Here is a 16,537-nt window from a genome sequence, read left to right as displayed (position 1 = left end):
TAACAGTGGATTTTCCATTGTACTCTTAATGTTACCACCCTTGCTTTTGATGTCACCGAAGATAGTTTTGACTTTCCCTGCAAGCTGAGTCTGTCCTTCCGACATCATTTCTTTTTCGATGTCTTCACATTTTTCTTGCAGCCATTTCGTCTTAGCTTCCCTGCACTTCTTATTTATTTCATTCCTCAGCGACTTGTATTTCTGTTTTCCTGATTTTCCCGGAACATGTTTGTAGTTCCTCCTTTCATCAATCAACTGAAGTATTTCTTCTGTTACCCATGGTTTCTTCGCAGCTACCTTCTTTGTACTTATGTTTTCCTTCCCAACTTCTGTGATGGCCTTTTTAGAGATGTCCATTCCTCTTCAACTGTACTGCCTACTAAGCTATTCCTTATTGCTGTATCTATAATCTTAGAGAACTTCAAGCGTATCTCGTGATTCGTTAGTACTTCCGTATCCCACTTGTTTGCGTATTGATTCTTCCTGACTAATGTCTTGAACTTCAGCCTACTCTTCATCACTACTATATTGTGATCTGAGTCTATATCTGCTCCTGGGTACGCCTTATAATCCACTATCTGATTTGGGAATTTCTGTCTGACCATGATGTAATCTAAATGAATTCTTCCCGTATCTCCCGGCCTTTTGCAAGTATATCTCCTCCTCTTGTGATTCTTGAAGAGGGTATTCTTTATAACTGGCTGAAACTTTTTACGGAGCTCAATTTGTCTTTCTCCTCTCTCATTCCTTGTCCCAAGCCCATATTCTCCTATAACCTCTTCCTCTACTCCTTCCCGTACAACTGAATTACAGTCCCCCATAACTATTAGATTTTCATTCTCCTTTACATACTATATTACGCTTTCAATATCCACATACAGTTTCTCTATGTCTTCATCTTCAGCTTGCGACGTCGGCATGTATACCTGAAGTATCGTTGTCGGTTTGCTGTTGATTCTGATAAGAACAACCCTGTCACTGAACTGTTCACAGAAACACAATCTCTGCCCTACCTTCCCATTCATAACGAATCCTACTCCTGTTGTACCATTTTCTGATGCTGTTGTATTACCATTTACTCATCTGACCAGAAATCCTTGTTTCTTTCCACTTTTCACTGACCTCTACTTTATCTAGAATGAGCTTTTGCATTTCCCTTTTCAGATTTTCTAGTTTCCGTACCACGTTCAGGCTTCTGACATTACACGCCCCGAATCGTAGAACGTTATCCTTCAGTTGATTATTCAATCTTTTTCTCATGGTAACCTCCCCCTTGGCTGTCTCCATCTGGAGATTCAAATAGGGGACTATTCCGGAATCTTTTGCAATGGAGAGATCCTCATTCCACTTCTTCAATTACAGTCCACATGTCCTGTGGTTACACGTTACGTGTCTTTAATGCAGTGGTTTCCATCGCCTTCTGCATCCTCATGCCCTTGATCATTGCTGATTCTTCTGCCTAAAGGACAAGAGAGTGCCCTGAACCTCTGTCCGCTCCTCCGCCCTCTTTGATAAGGACGTTGGCACAATGAGGGTGACTGCTTATGCCGGAAGTCTTCGGCCGTCAGTGCTATTTTTTAATCAAAATTTAAGCAGCGGCGGGATTCGATCCTGGGACTGTAGACGTTTTGATTATGTATCAAAGACGGTACCCCTTTTTTTCGTTTTGTTCGATATAGTTCGTTGCGTTTGGTCTAGGCGGACGTCACAAACATCCGTTCAAGTTGATCGTTGATTTCATTACTCAGTTTTTTTATTACAGAGGGCAAGCAGCCCTCTGACCGAATACGCTGAGCTACCGTGCCGGCGCCCTAGACCACGGGAGGGTCCTTATTGAAAGTGAGGCTGATCTGGAGAGGCTATAGTTTTTCATGCGTCTAGGGACCAACCGATACGGTCACGAGTCGAGGATAAGCGGAGCAGGTGATGTCGTGGTGTTAGCGAAGGCACTAGACCTGTCGTCTGCCTCCACAGCCCATTGAAGTCGAATTTCGTCGCACTGTCCTAACGGTTACGTTCGTAGTATGACCGGCATTGCTGCGGTTATTTCACGCAGTGTTGCTTGTCTGTCAGCACTGACAACTTCACGCAATCTCCGCTCTCTCGGTCGTTAAGAGAAGACCATCGGCCACAGCGTTGTCCGTGGTGAGAGGTAATGTCTGAAATTTGACATTCTCGGCACACTCCTGACACGGTGGATGTCGCAATATTGATTTCCCTGACGATTTTCGCAATGCAGTGTCTCATGGGTCTGGCTCCAACTACCATTCCGTTATCAAAAGCTGTTAATTCCGGTTGTGTTTCCACAATCACGTCGGACCCCTTTTCTTATGAAGGACTTGAGCACAAAGGAAGCTCCGACAATGCATTGCCCTTTTATACCTTGTGTACGCGGCGCTACTGCCATCTGAATGTGTGCATATCGCTGTCTGATGACTTTCGTCCCCTGAGTGTATTTAAGTATTCTCAGTTCCTAAAGAAGCTTCGATATTTGAGTCACAATGCTCACTCGAAACTTTTTTCAGGTGACTGCCAACAGTGTTGATACGCTTGGAGAAATGCACTGTTTACACTTAGAGTCTTACAAATATATTTATTCACAACCGGTTTCGATCGCTGATCATCTTCACAGTGGAAAAATTAACCATAAAAGACGCCGTAGCTGACTGGCAAACGCCAGAAAAAGATTCTCCACGCCATAATACCGGCTTAAGAAAACCGAAAGCATTGAAAACATGAAACCATGTAGCAGCAGTAAGTCCACAGGAATAACGTATTAAAAAGTCCGCCTCAGTTGCGAACATTTTGTGGTCTTTATCCAGGTTTCCGCTAGATTAATCTAGCCTTCTTCAGAAGTATAAAATTACTATCAAATGCCGGAGTAAGGCACAGTAAACATAACAAATTATATGGCTCTGACCACTATGGGGGACAACTTCTGAGGTCATTAGCCCCCTAGAACTTAGAACTAGTTAAACCTAACTAACCTAAGGACATCACACACATCCATGCCCGAGGCAGGATTCGAACCTGCGACCGTAGCGGTCTCGCGGTTCCAGACTGCAGCGCCTAGAACCGCACGGCCACTTCGGCCGGCATAAAAAATTAAAGAACTGACATGGTGAGAACGTGGCTGTGTACAATTAATGTAGGCTCATTCTTACAGAGAAGAAGACAGCAACCAGCCACTATTAATATTGCTATTTATTTAAGTAAATAGCGCCCTAACCGGTTTCGAACTGTCAAGTTCATCATCAGACGGCTGTTCACAAGGTTTGCAAGATACCCTTCACATAATCGTAAACTGACGACGATTATGTAAAGGGTATCTTGCAAACCTTGTGAACAGCCGTCTGATGATGAACTTGACAGTTCGAAACCGGTTAGGGCGCTATTTACTTAAATAAATAGCAGTATTTATAGTGGCTGGTTGCTGTCTTCATCTTTGTAAGGATCAACCTACATTAAAAATTAAAGCAGTGCAAGGGTCAGTGCCAACGTAGTTACCGCTGGCAACCGACCGCGTGTGAAGTGATGCCGGGACTAGACTGCAGTTAAGAAGTTTTAATTCGACATGGTACCACGGTACTGTAGATTTTAATTTTTAATGTTTACTGTTCCTTACTCTGGCATTATAGTAATTTTATGCTTCTGAAGAAGGCAAGATTAATCTAACCGAAACCTGAGTAAAGACCAGAAAATTTTCGCAACTGAGGCGGACTTTTCAATATATTAGTCTATCACAGTTGCTGACGGGGCTGCAATATGCTAAAAATTCTAAAGTCGACAGCACCTTGCTCAGTCGCTATAACATCCAGTAGGTTAACACACAAGACGCAGCATGTATGACATGTGAAGTTGCCACAAAATTTTTCCACTGTGAAGATGATAAGTGATGGAAGCCGGTTGTGAATAAAGAAACTACTGGCCATTAAAATTGCTACACCAAGAAGAAATACAGATGATAAATGGGTATTCACTGGACAAATATATGATACTGAAACTGAAATGTGATTACACTTACACGCAATTTGAGTGCATAGATCCTGAGAAATCAGTATCCAGAACAACCACCTCTGGCCGTAATAACGGCCTTGATACGCCTGGGCATTGAGTCAAACAGAGCTTGGATGGCGTGTACAGGTACAGCTGCCGATGCAACTCCAACACGATACCACAGTTCATTAAGAGTAGTCACCGGCGTATTGTGACGAGCCAGTTGCTCGGCCACCATTGACCAGACGTTTTCAGTTGGTGAGAGATCTGGAGAATGTGCTGGCCAGGGCAGCAGTCGAACATTTTCTGTATCCAGAAAGGCCCGTACAGGACCTGCAACATGCGGTAGTGCATTATCCTGCTGAAATGTAGGGTTTCGCAGGGATCGAATGAAGGGCAGAGCCACGGGTCGTAACACGTCGGAAATGTAACGTCCACTGTTCAAAGTGCCGTCAATCCGAACAAGAAGTGACCGAGATGTGTAACCAATGGCACCCCGAACCATCACGCCGGGTGATGCGACAGTATGGCGATGACGAATAAACGCTTCCAATGTGCGTTCACCGCGATGTCGCCTAACATGGATGCGACCATCATGATGTAAACAGAACCTGGATTTATCCGAAAAAATGACGTTTTGCCATTCGTGCGCCCAGGTTCGTCGTTGAGTACACCATCGCAGGCACTCCTGTCTGTGATGCAGCGTCAAGGGTAATCGCAGCCACGGTCTGCGAGCTGATAGGCCATGCTGCTGCAAACGTCGTCGAACTGGTCGTGCAGATGGTTGTTGTCCTGCAAACGTCTCCATCTGTTGAGTCAGGGATCGAAACGTCGCTGCACGATCCGTTACAGCCATGCGGATAAGATGCCTATCGTCTCGACTGCTAGTGATACGAGGCCGTTCGGATCCAGCACGGCGTTCCGTATTACCCTCCTGAACCCACCGATTCCATATTGTGCTAACAGTCATTGGATCTCGACCAACGCGAGCAGCAATGTCGCGATACGATAAACCGCAATCGTGATAGGCTACAATCCGACCTTTATCAAAGTCGGAAACGTGATGGAACGCATTTCTCCTCCTTACACGAGGCATTACAACAACGTTTCACCAGGCAACGCCGGTTAACTGCTGTTTGTGTATGAGAAATCGGCTGGAAACTTTCCTCGTGTCAACACGTTGTAGGTGTCGCCACCGGCGCCACCCTTGTGTGAATGCTCTGAAAAGCTAATCATTTGCATATCACAGCATCTTCTTCCTGGCGGTTAAATTTCGCGTCTGGAGGACGTCATCTTCGTGGTGTAGGAATTTCAATGGCCAGTAGTGTATATTTGTAAGACTGCGCAGTGTCTATCATGGATTTCTCCAAGCAAATTCACTCACCTTGGACAAAAATACAAATATGTGCTCTGCGCTGAGACATTCACTTGGTGCCGTGAAGTTTGTGAGAGTCCCCAGCAGATGGTAGTACTGGTCTTCCATTGTCCACAGTGCTCTAGCAGGTTCTTCCTAGCTTCCTCTACTCACCGTCCTTTGAGTCCCTACATGACGTACGGTATTTCTGTCGGAACGGACACTTTCTGTGTGAGTCCTATAAACGCCGCTCTCTGACCCTTGCAGGGACGACGCTGCCGTGGGCAGGAAGTACCTGGTGTTCCAGCCGACGCCCCCCATGAGCAGCTACCTCGTCGCCTTCGTCGTGTCGCAGTTCACAGAGGTGGCGGACGAGCTGGGCGGCGTCTGGGCCCGCCAGCAGGTGGTTCAGGACGGGCAGTACGCGGCCAGCGTCACCAAGCCCATCATCGACACCATGGAGCGGCTGGTCAACGTCCCCTACGAGACAGAAACCATCGACAAGCTGGACAACGTGGCCATCCCGGACTTCAGCGCCGGCGCCATGGAGAACTGGGGCCTCGCCACATACAGGTAATGACGACCTTCAGTGGCCTGCAGGCTGGTAAACGTCCGCCACCGCGGCGCTCGACGCCAGCAGGTTTGTAACACTCAGCAGAGTCCGTGCACAATTACGTGGTCCGCAGGACACAAGCGGGCAGCGTGGTAGTGGTGGGGGTTACGGGCAGGCGCTGAAGGGGAAATGCCGAGTGCTGGAGGGGGGAGGGGGGAGTGCCGTTCTAATACTGTGAAGCCACTCCACGCCCACAGCTGCATGGTGGCCATTCAAAAAAGTCTGTCACCTCTGGTTGGCATCTAAAGAGAATTCCTCTGAATGTGCAACAAAAGTAGAGATTTATTTTCAATTGACTTGTGAAATGAAACTTCCTGGTAGATTAAAACTGTGTGCCCGACCGAGACTCGAACTCGGCACCTTTGCCTTTCGCAGGCAAGTGCTCTACCATCTGAGCTACCGAAGCACGACTCACGCCCAGTACTCAGAGCTTTACTTCTGCCAGTATCTCGTCTCCTACCTTCCAAACTTTACAGAAGCTCTCCTGCGATCTTGCAGAACTAGCACTCCTGAAAGAAGTTTTAATCTACCAGGAAGTTTCATATCAGCGCACACTCCGCTGCAGAGTGAAAATCTCATTCTGGAAACATCCGCCAGGCTGTGGCTAAGCCGTGTCTCCGCAGTATCCTTTCTTTCAGGAGTGCTAGTTCTGCAAGGTTCGCAGGAGAGCAGGAGAGCACTCTGATGTAAGTTATATTACTGATGTTAATCAATTAATAAGCCCCTCACACAGAAAACACAACATTTCTTTAGGAAGTGGCGCTACCTGTAGCTCGACATATGCGAGCAGCCCATAGTGGCTCGCTATCCACGCATTTTACTTCAAAATTGTGGCTAAAGCTTTGTCGCTTAATATTTTTTTATACCTGACAGTAAGTACTGGTGCTTTTTGTACTGTTGATCAGTTTTCAGTCTTCAAACTGTATTTCTAAGTTTTTACATAAACAAAAAGTTACCATGTCTGCTGCTGTCAAATAAAACTTTGCCTGTTAGTTCACGTACTAAATACTGTTCATCTTAACGTCCAGCTGCCTGTATTTTAAATGTTAAGTAGCCTACTTATATTTATGGCTACTAGATGGCACTCTTGGTGTAATTTTCACCTGCCCGCACATATTAACGCGGGCGCCTCAGTGTGTTGCTACCTGTGGGCTTATATGTATGAGCAGCCCATAGTGTAACCCCTTCCACATATTCTTTTTTAAATTTTTGTCACTGAAGCCCTCCTCGGTTGATATCTACGAGGGTCACTCCAAAAGACATACACACTATTTTTTTTTTAATCCATTTTTTATTCTACATGTTTGAAAGTTTTACGGTGTGTAGATACGTCCTTTAGGAACAATATTTTAATTTCTCCACATCAATTCCATCCCTCTCAACTGCCTTACGCAATGTTGGAACCAGCGCCTGTATACCCGCACGGTAAGATTCTGGACCAACCTGTTGGAGCCACTGTTTGGCAGCGTGCACAAGGGAAATCATCATCATCAAACCTTGTTCCACGAAGAGAGTCTTTCAGTTTCCCAAAGAGATGATAGTCACATGGAGCCAGGTCAGCGCCGTAAGGTGGGTGTTTCAGTGTTGACCATCCGAGTTTTGTGATCGCTTCCATAGTTTTTTGACTGACATGTGGCCGTTAATTGTCGTGCAACAGCAAAACATCCTGATTTTGCCGATGTGTTCGAACACGACTCAGCCGAGCTTGAAGTTTCTTCATTATCGTCACATACGCATAAGAATTAATGGTGGTTCCACTTGGCATGATGTCCACAAAGCAAGAGTCCTTCGGAATCGAAAAACACTGTAGCCATAACTTTTCCAGCGGAAGGCGTGGTTTTGAATTTTTTTTTCTTTGGATGAATTTGCATGATGCGACTTCATTCATTGCCTCCTCGTCTCTGGTGAAAAATGATGGAGCCATGTTTCATCACCTGTCACAATTGTTCCAAGAAATTCATCTCCACCATTCTCGTTCTGTTCCAAAAGTTCGCTGCATACCGTTTTTCTTGTTTCTTTGTGAGCCACTGTCAACATTCTGGTAACCCACCTGCCACAAACCTTTTTTATGGCCAACACTTTCAGTATTCTGCAAACACATCCTTCCCATATCCCAACCTAGCGTGACAATTCGTTCACTGTGATGCGTCTGTCAGCAGTCACCAATTCGTTAACCCTCTGCACATTGTCTGGAGTGTGTGCAGTACGAGGCCTGCCCCTGCGAGGACAATCTTCAATATTGTCGTCCCCGTTTTCATCACGTTACCTGCTTGCCCACCGACTAACTGTACTGCGATCGACAGCAGCATCACAATACACCTTTTTCAACCTCTTGTGGATACTTCCCACTGTCTCGTTTTCACAGCACAGGAATTCTATGACAGCACGTTGCTTCTGACGAATGCTGAAGACATGATGTGACGGCGCCACTCACGGGAACAGGTGGAACTAAGTTTGAAAACAAGCGGGACGGATGTATCTACACACGGTTAAACTTTCACCTGTGCAGAATGAAAATTGTATTTTTACAAAAATAGTGTGCGTTTCTTTTGGAGTGACCCTCGTAGGTTATATGTGACATGTAAGTACTGTTTTTTCCTGCACCGTTGGTCAGTACTTAGACTTTTGCATAAAATGTTTTCCCATAATTTTGCATTTATGTTATAGGCCAATTTGATTATTTAATTTCTTTTGAAGACACGCATAGAAGTGTCGAAACCTGATCAAATGCTTAAATTTTGTGACCAAGGGCTGTAATTGCTTTAGTTTATAAACGGTCGCTGACTACGCAGCCATGTTTAAAACTTTATCACGTGCAGGATCTGGGTTCAGTTGCCAGTAATGGCAGGCACCTCGTCATCAGTCTTGGGACTGACTCTGAGGATGGCTGGACGGTACGCGGCCGAAATATCAATTTAAGAAGTGATACACTGGAGCGCCAAAGAAACTAGTATAGGCATGCATATTCAAATACAGGGATGTTAAATAGGCAGAATACGCGCTGCGGTAGGCAGCTCCTATATAAGACGACAAGTGTCTGGCGCAGTTATTAGATGGTTTACTGCTGCTACAATGGCACTTCATCAAGATTAAAATGAGTTTGAACGTGGTTTTATAGTCTTTCCACGAGCGATGGGACACAGCATCTCCGAGGTAGCGATGAAGTGGGGATTTTCCCATACGACCATTTCATGGGTGTACTGTGAGTATCAGGAATCCGGTAAAACATCAAATCTCCGACATCACTGCCGCCGGAAGCAGATCCTGCAAGAACGGGATCAATGACAACTCAAGAGAATCGTTCAGCGTGACGGAAGTGCAGTCCTTCCGTTGATTGCTGCAGATTTCAATGCCTGGCCATTAGCAAGTGTCAGCCTACAAACCATTCAACAAAACATAATCGATATGGGCTTTCGGAGCAGAAGACTCACTCGTGTACCCTTGATGACTGCACGACTCAAAGCTTTATGCTTAGCCTGTGGCCGTTAACACCGACGTTGTGACTGGAAACATGTTGCCTGGTCGAATGAGTTTCAAATTGTATCGATCGGATGAAGCTGTACGTGCATGGAGCCGACCTCATGACTCCATAGACTCTGCATGTCAGCAGGGGACTGTCGAAGCTCGGTGTGGCACTGCAATGGTACGGCGCGTGTGCAGTTGGAGTGCTATCGGACCCCTGATACGTCTAGATACGACTCTGACAGTCGAAACGTGCGTAAGCACCCCGTCTGATCACCTGCATCCTTTCATGTCCATTGTGCATTCCGACGGACTGGACAATTTCAGGAGGACAATGCGTCACCCCACACGTCCAGAATTGCTACAGAGTGGCTCCAGCAACACTCTTCTGAGTTTAAGCATTTCTGTTGGCCACCATACTCCCCAGACAGGAACATTATTGAGCATATCTGGGATGCCTTGCAACGTGCTGTTCAGAAGTCCTGAGGGATTCATGGTGTCAGTTCCCTCCAGCACTACTTCAGACGTTAGTCGAGCTATATTTTGACTAAAGTTCAGTCTTGATCACACCATTTATGTTTTAATGATGTAGGTAACCGGTTTCGGTTCTTTTTACAAAACCATCATCAGACCCATGGCTCCCTTAGGATGGTAGGCGGAGCTCTCCTCGCTGCTACGCAGTTGAACTTCAGTCAAAATATACACTCCTGGAAATGGAAAAAAGAACACATTGACACCGGTGTGTCAGACCCACCATACTTGCTCCGGACACTGCGAGAGGGTCGTACAAGCAATGATCACACGCACGGCACAGCAGACACACCAGGAACCGCGGTGTTGGCCGTCGAATGGCGGTAGCTGCGCAGCATTTGTGCACCGCCGCCGTCAGTGTCAGCCAGTTTGCCGTGGCATACGGAGCCCCATCGCAGTCTTTAACACTGGTAGCATGCCGCGACAGCGTGGACGTGAACCGTATGTGCAGTTGACGGACTTTGAGCGAGGGCGTATAGTGGGCATGCGGGAGGCCGGGTGGACGTACCGCCGAATTGCTCAACACGTGGGGCGTGAGGTCTCCACAGTACATCGATGTTGTCGCCAGTGGTCGGCGGAAGGTGCACGTGCCCGTCGACCTGGGACCGGACCGCAGCGACGCACGGATGCACGCCAAGACCGTAGGATCCTACGCAGTGCCGTAGGGGACCGCACCGCCACTTCCCAGCAAATTAGGGACACTGTTGCTCCTGGGGTATCGGCGAGGACCATTCGCAACCGTCTCCATGAAGCTGGGCTACGGTCCCGCACACCGTTAGGCCGTCTTCCGCTCACGCCCCAACATCGTGCAGCCCGCCTCCAGTGGTGTCGCGACAGGCGTGAATGGAGGGACGAATGGAGACGTGTCGTCTTCAGCGATGAGAGTCGCTTCTGCCTTGGTGCCAATGATGGTCGTATGCGTGTTTGGCGCCGTGCAGGTGAGCGCCACAATCAGGACTGCATACGACCGAGGCACACAGGGCCAACACCCGGCATCATGGTGTGGGGAGCGATCTCCTACACTGGCCGTACACCACTGGTGATCGTCGAGGGGACACTGAATAGTGCACGGTACATCCAAACCGTCATCGAACCCATCGTTCTACCATTCCTAGACCGGCAAGGGAACTTGCTGTTCCAACAGGACAATGCACGTCCGCATGTATCCCGTGCCACCCAACGTGCTCTAGAAGGTGTAAGTGAACTACCCTGGCCAGCAAGATCTCCGGATCTGTCCCCCATTGAGCATGTTTGGGACTGGATGAAGCGTCGTCTGACGCGGTCTGCACGTCCAGCACGAACGCTGGTCCAACTGAGGCGCCAGGTGGAAATGGCATGGCAAGCCGTTCCACAGGACTACATCCAGCATCTCTACGATCGTCTCCATGGGAGAATAGCAGCCTGCATTGCTGCGAAAGGTGGATATACACTGTATTAGTGCCGACATTGTGCATGCTCTGTTGCCTGTGTCTATGTGCCTGTGGTTCTGTCAGTGTGATCATGTGATGTATCTGACCCCAGGAATGTGTCAATAAAGTTTTCCCTTCCTGGGACAATGAATTCACGGTGTTCTTATTTCAATTTCCAGGAGTGTAATAATTAATTGATCACTGTTTTCCAAAAATATTTACCAAAATTAGTCGAGCTGATGCCACGTCGTGTTGCGGCACTTTCGCGTGCTCGCGGGGACCCTACACGATATTAGGCAGGTACACTAGTTTCTTTGTCTCTTCAGCGTATTCCCTCGGCTGAATGCCCGAAATTGCGTGGATTATTCGTTACGCCGCGAGTAGCTGAAAATGCACAGCAGGTGACCATACGTTTCCAGGGAGCGGCTGATACTGTGGGCGGACCAGGTGTCTGACGAGTCCGACAAGCAGAGAATCGGGACGGTGATCGCGCACGAGCTGGCGCACCAGTGGTTCGGCGACCTGGTCAGCCCGCGCTGGTGGGACGTCATCTGGATCAACGAGGGCTTCGCCACCTTCTTCGAGTACTTCGCGATGCAGGAGGTGAGTCTTCAGCGGCACTAGCTAGACAGCCTGCAGGGCTGTTCAGTGGCGGCAGGACAGAGTTTGATTCCTCAAAACGTACACACATTTTTGTGTAGATCAGAGTCCTACCTTACCTGACCCAAGGATGGGTCAAACCACGGCCCAATACATCCACTCACGAGACACCTCATTGTTTTTGTTTACTACTTTTGATATCACTTTTTACTATCTACATCCACACCTAATTTCACTGATGAAAAAAAATAGTCCACCCTTTAGGAGGTTTCCAATTCACTCATGAGTTAATGTCGCAACAGGAAATATGGAGTGCATAAAATGATTACATTTACAGATAAATAGCACAAGCGATTCTGAGGTACCAGGTATCGATTTGTGCTGACTCATATTAGTAAGTGACCCGCCAGGGTAGCCGAGAGCGCTAATGTGCTGCTTCCTGGACTCGCGTAGGCATGCCGGCCCCGCATCGAATCCGCCCGGTCGATTAACGACGAGGGCCAGTGTGCCGGCCTGCCTAGATGTGGTTTTTAGGTGGTTTTCCACATCCCTCTAGGTGAATACTGGGATGGTCCCCATGTCCCGCCTGAGTCCCACGGCTCGCAGACATCTGAACACTTTTGCACTATTCCATGGATTCCACTCGACGCAGACAGTTCCACGGCTCGCAGACGTTCGCACTATTCCATGGATTCCACTCGACGCAGACAGTTGGGGTACACTGATTCCGTCCCGGGGGGTACGGGGTGGAGGCAGGAAGGGCATCCGGCCACCCCTTAACCATTGACGTGCCAAATCCGATTAACGATGGCTGACCCTGCGTAACTGCGGGGCAAGGCTCAAGCGACAGATAGACTCATATTAGTAAGCGGTGTAGTCTAATGCGAGGCAATGCAGGCGCGGACTCTGCCATCCAGTCGATCGCATAGATGACGACTTCCGTCCTGAGGTACACTGTGCCACGCTTTGTCCAGCTGCTAACGTAGCTCTGTAAGCGCTGTTGGTTGGCGAGTCGCAGGCATCACTTTTCCTCCCATCATGTGCCACACGTACTCGACTGAAGTCCGGAGATTGTTCTAGCCAGGGAAGTTCCTGCACATCTTGCAGAATACATTGAGTTTCAGTAAGTGCGGGGGAGCATTATCCTGCCGGAACAACACATCACCTTCGGTGAGCGGGTTTGACAACATTCTGCACGTACCGAGCGCTGGTTAGCGCCTGCTCCAGAAATACTAGACGTGTACGAGAGTTGTAGTTTATCGCACCGCAGATCATAAGACCGCGGGTGGGGCCAGTGTGTCTCGGGCGAATGCACTGTGCCGAACAGCACTCACCAGGAATGTGTCGTATGCGCAAGCGACTCGGACTTGCTTACAGGCAGAATCTGCTTTCAGAACAGTTCGCGGCGCACCACTCCATCTTCCAAGTGACCCTCTCACGGCACCAGTCTAGCTCTGCATGTCGATCTACATCTTCATCTGCATTTATACTCCGCAAGCCACCCAACGGTGTGTGGCGGAGGGCACTTTACGTACCACTGTCATTACCTCCCTTTCGTGTTCCAGTCGCGTATGGTTCGCGGGAAGAACGACTGGCGGAAAGCCTCCGTGCGCGCTCGAATCTCTCTAATTTTACATTCGTGATCTCCTCGGCAGGTATAAGTAGGGGGAAGCAATATATTCGATACCTCATCCAGAAACGCACCCTCTTGAAACCTGGCGAGCAAGCTACACCGCGATGCAGAGCGCCTCTCTTGCAGAGTCTGCCATTTGAGTTTCCTGAACATCTAGGTAACGCTACCACGCTTACCAAATAACCATGTGACGAAACGCGCCGCTCTTCTTCGGATCTTGTCTATCTCCTCTTTCAACCCGACTTGGTACGGAACCCACACTGCTGAGCAGTACTCAAGTATAGGTCGAACGAGTGTTTTGTAAGCTACCTCCTTTGTTGATGGACTACATTTCCTAAGGACTCTCCCAATGAATCTCAACCTGACACCCGCCTTACCAATGAATAATTTTGTATGATCATTGCAAAAAAATGGTTCAAATGGCTCTGAGCACTATGGGACTTAACTGCTGAGGTCATCAGTCCCCTAGAACTTAGAACTACTTAAACCTAACTAACCTAAGGACATCACACACATCCATGCCCGAGGCAGGATTCGAACCTGCGACCGTAGCAGTCGCGTGGTTCCAGACTGAAGCGCCTAGAACCGCTCGGCCACACCGGCCGGCTATGATCATTGCACTTCAAATCGTTCCGTACGCATACTCCCAGGTATTTTACAGAAGTAACTGCTACCAGTGTTTGTTCCGGTATCATATAATCGTATTAGCAATACATTACATTTGTCTATGTTAAGGGTCAGTTGCCACACCCTGCGCCAAGTGCCTATCCGCTGCAGGTCTTCCTGCATTTCGCTGAAATTTCCTAATGCTGCAACGTCTCTGTATACTACAGCATCATCCGCGAAAAGCCGCATGGAACTTCCGAAGCTATCTACTAAGTCATTTATATGTATTGTGCAAAGCAATGGTCCTATAACACTCCCCTGTGGCACGCCAGAGGTTACTTTAACGTCTGTAGACGTCTCTCCATTGAGAACAACATGCTATGTTCTGTTTGCTAAAAATTCTTCAATCCAGCCACACAGCTGGTCTGATATCCCGTAGGCTCTTACTTTGTTTATCAGACGACAATACGGAACTGTATCAAATGCCTTCCGGAAGTCAAGGAAAGCGGCATCTACCTGGGAGCCTGTATCTAATATTTTCTGGGTCTCATGAACAAACAAAGCGAGTCGGGTCTCACACGATCGCTGTTTCCGGAATCCATGTTGATTCCTACAGAGTAGATTCTGGGTTTCTAGAATTGACATGATACGCGACCAAAAACATTCTACAGCAGATTTATGTCAGAGATATAGGCCTATAGTTCCGCGCATCTGCTCGACGACACTTCTTGAAAACTGGGACTACCTGTGCTCTGTTCCAGTCATTTGGAACCTTCCGTTCCTCTAGAGACTTGCGGTACACAGCTGTTAGAAGGGGGGGCAAGTTCTTTCGCATACTCTGTGTAGGATCGAATTGGTATCCCGTCAGGTCCAGTAGACTTTCCTCTGTTGAGTGATTTCAGTTGCTTTTCTATTCCTTGGACACTTATTTCGATGTCAGTCAATTTTTCGTTCGTGCGAGTATGTAGAGAAGGAACTGCAGTGCGGTCTTCCTCTGTGAAACAGCTTTGGGAAAAGGTGTTTAATATTTCAGCTTTACGCGTGTCATCTGTCCTCTGCTTCAATGCCATAATCATCCCAGAGTGTCTTGATATGCTGTTTCGATTCACATACTGATTTAACGTAAGACTAGAACTTCCCAGGATTTTCTGTCATGTCGATACATAGAATTCTACTTTCGAATTCACTGAACGCTTCACGCATAGCCCTCCTTACGCTAGCTTTGACATCGTTTAGCTTCTGTTTGTTTGAGAGGTTTTGGCTACGTTGAAATTTGCAGTGAAGCTCTCTTTGCTTTCGCAGTAGTTTCCAAACTTTGACGTTGAACCACGGAGGGTTTTCCCCGTCCCTCACAGTTTTACTCGGCACGTACCTGTCTAAAACGCATTTTACGATTGCCTTGAACTTTTTCCATAAACACTCAACATTGTCAGTGTCGGAACAGAAATTTTCGTTTTGAGCTGTTAGGTAGTCTGAAATCTGCCTCTTATTACTCTTGCTGAACAGTAAACCTTCCTCCCTTTTTTTATATTCCTATTTGCTTCCATATTCAGGGATGCTGCAACGGCCTTATGATCACTGATTCCCTGTTCTGCGCTTACAAAATCGAAAAGTTCGGGTCTGTTTGTTATCAGTAGGTCCAAGATGTTACCTCCACGAGTCGTTTCTCTGTTTAATTGCTCGAAGTAATTTTCCGATAGTGCATTCAGTATAATCTCACTCGATACTCTCTCCCTACCACCCGTCCTAAACATCTGAGTGTCCGAGTCTATACGTGGTAAATTGAAATCTCCACCTAAGACAAGCTGAGGAAATTTATGTGAACTGTATTCCAGAGTTTCTCTCAGTTGTTCTGCCACCAATGCTGCTGAGTCGGGAGGTCGGTAAAAGGAGCCAATTATTAACCTAGCTCTGTTGTTGTGTATAGCCTCCATCCATAATAATGCACAGGAACTTTCCACTTCTATTTCACTACAGGATAAACTAGTACTAACAGCGACAAACACAGCACCACCGGTTGCATGCAATCTATCCTTTCCGAACACCGTCTGTGCCTTTGTAAAAATTTCGCCAGAATTTATCTCTGGCTTCAGCCAGCTTTCCGAACCTATAGCGATTTCAACTTCGGTGCTTTCTATCAGCTCTTGAAGTTCCGGTACTTTACGATGGCAGATTTGACAGTTTAAAATTACAATACCGATTGTCCTGACTTTACCCCGCACCATTTGAGGTTGTTGCCCTTTCTGTACTTGCCCGAGGCCATCTAACCTAAAAAAACTGCCCAGTCCACGCCACACAACCCCTGCTACCCGTGTAGCCGCCTGTTGGGTGTA

The 16,537-nt window shown here is 47.5% G+C and overlaps 1 protein-coding gene across 1 annotated transcript in view; it reads left to right on the top strand.

The window, feature by feature from the left end:
- The window catches only part of LOC124718769 (aminopeptidase N-like), a 152,655-nt gene that overhangs the window by 34,350 nt on the left and 101,768 nt on the right, over positions 1–16,537 (top strand). The window contains exons 6-7 of the mRNA XM_047244382.1: positions 5,618–5,923; positions 11,785–11,968. Coding sequence (XP_047100338.1) covers positions 5,618–5,923; positions 11,785–11,968 — 490 coding nt within the window. The remainder of the gene's footprint in view (positions 1–5,617; positions 5,924–11,784; positions 11,969–16,537) is intronic.

Source organism: Schistocerca piceifrons, chromosome 10, assembly GCF_021461385.2.
Source record: "Schistocerca piceifrons isolate TAMUIC-IGC-003096 chromosome 10, iqSchPice1.1, whole genome shotgun sequence".
Classification (NCBI taxonomy): Eukaryota; Metazoa; Arthropoda; class Insecta; order Orthoptera; family Acrididae; genus Schistocerca; species Schistocerca piceifrons.
The sequence above is the reverse complement of the archived record's forward strand: the minus strand, read 5'-3'. Positions and strand labels throughout refer to the sequence as shown.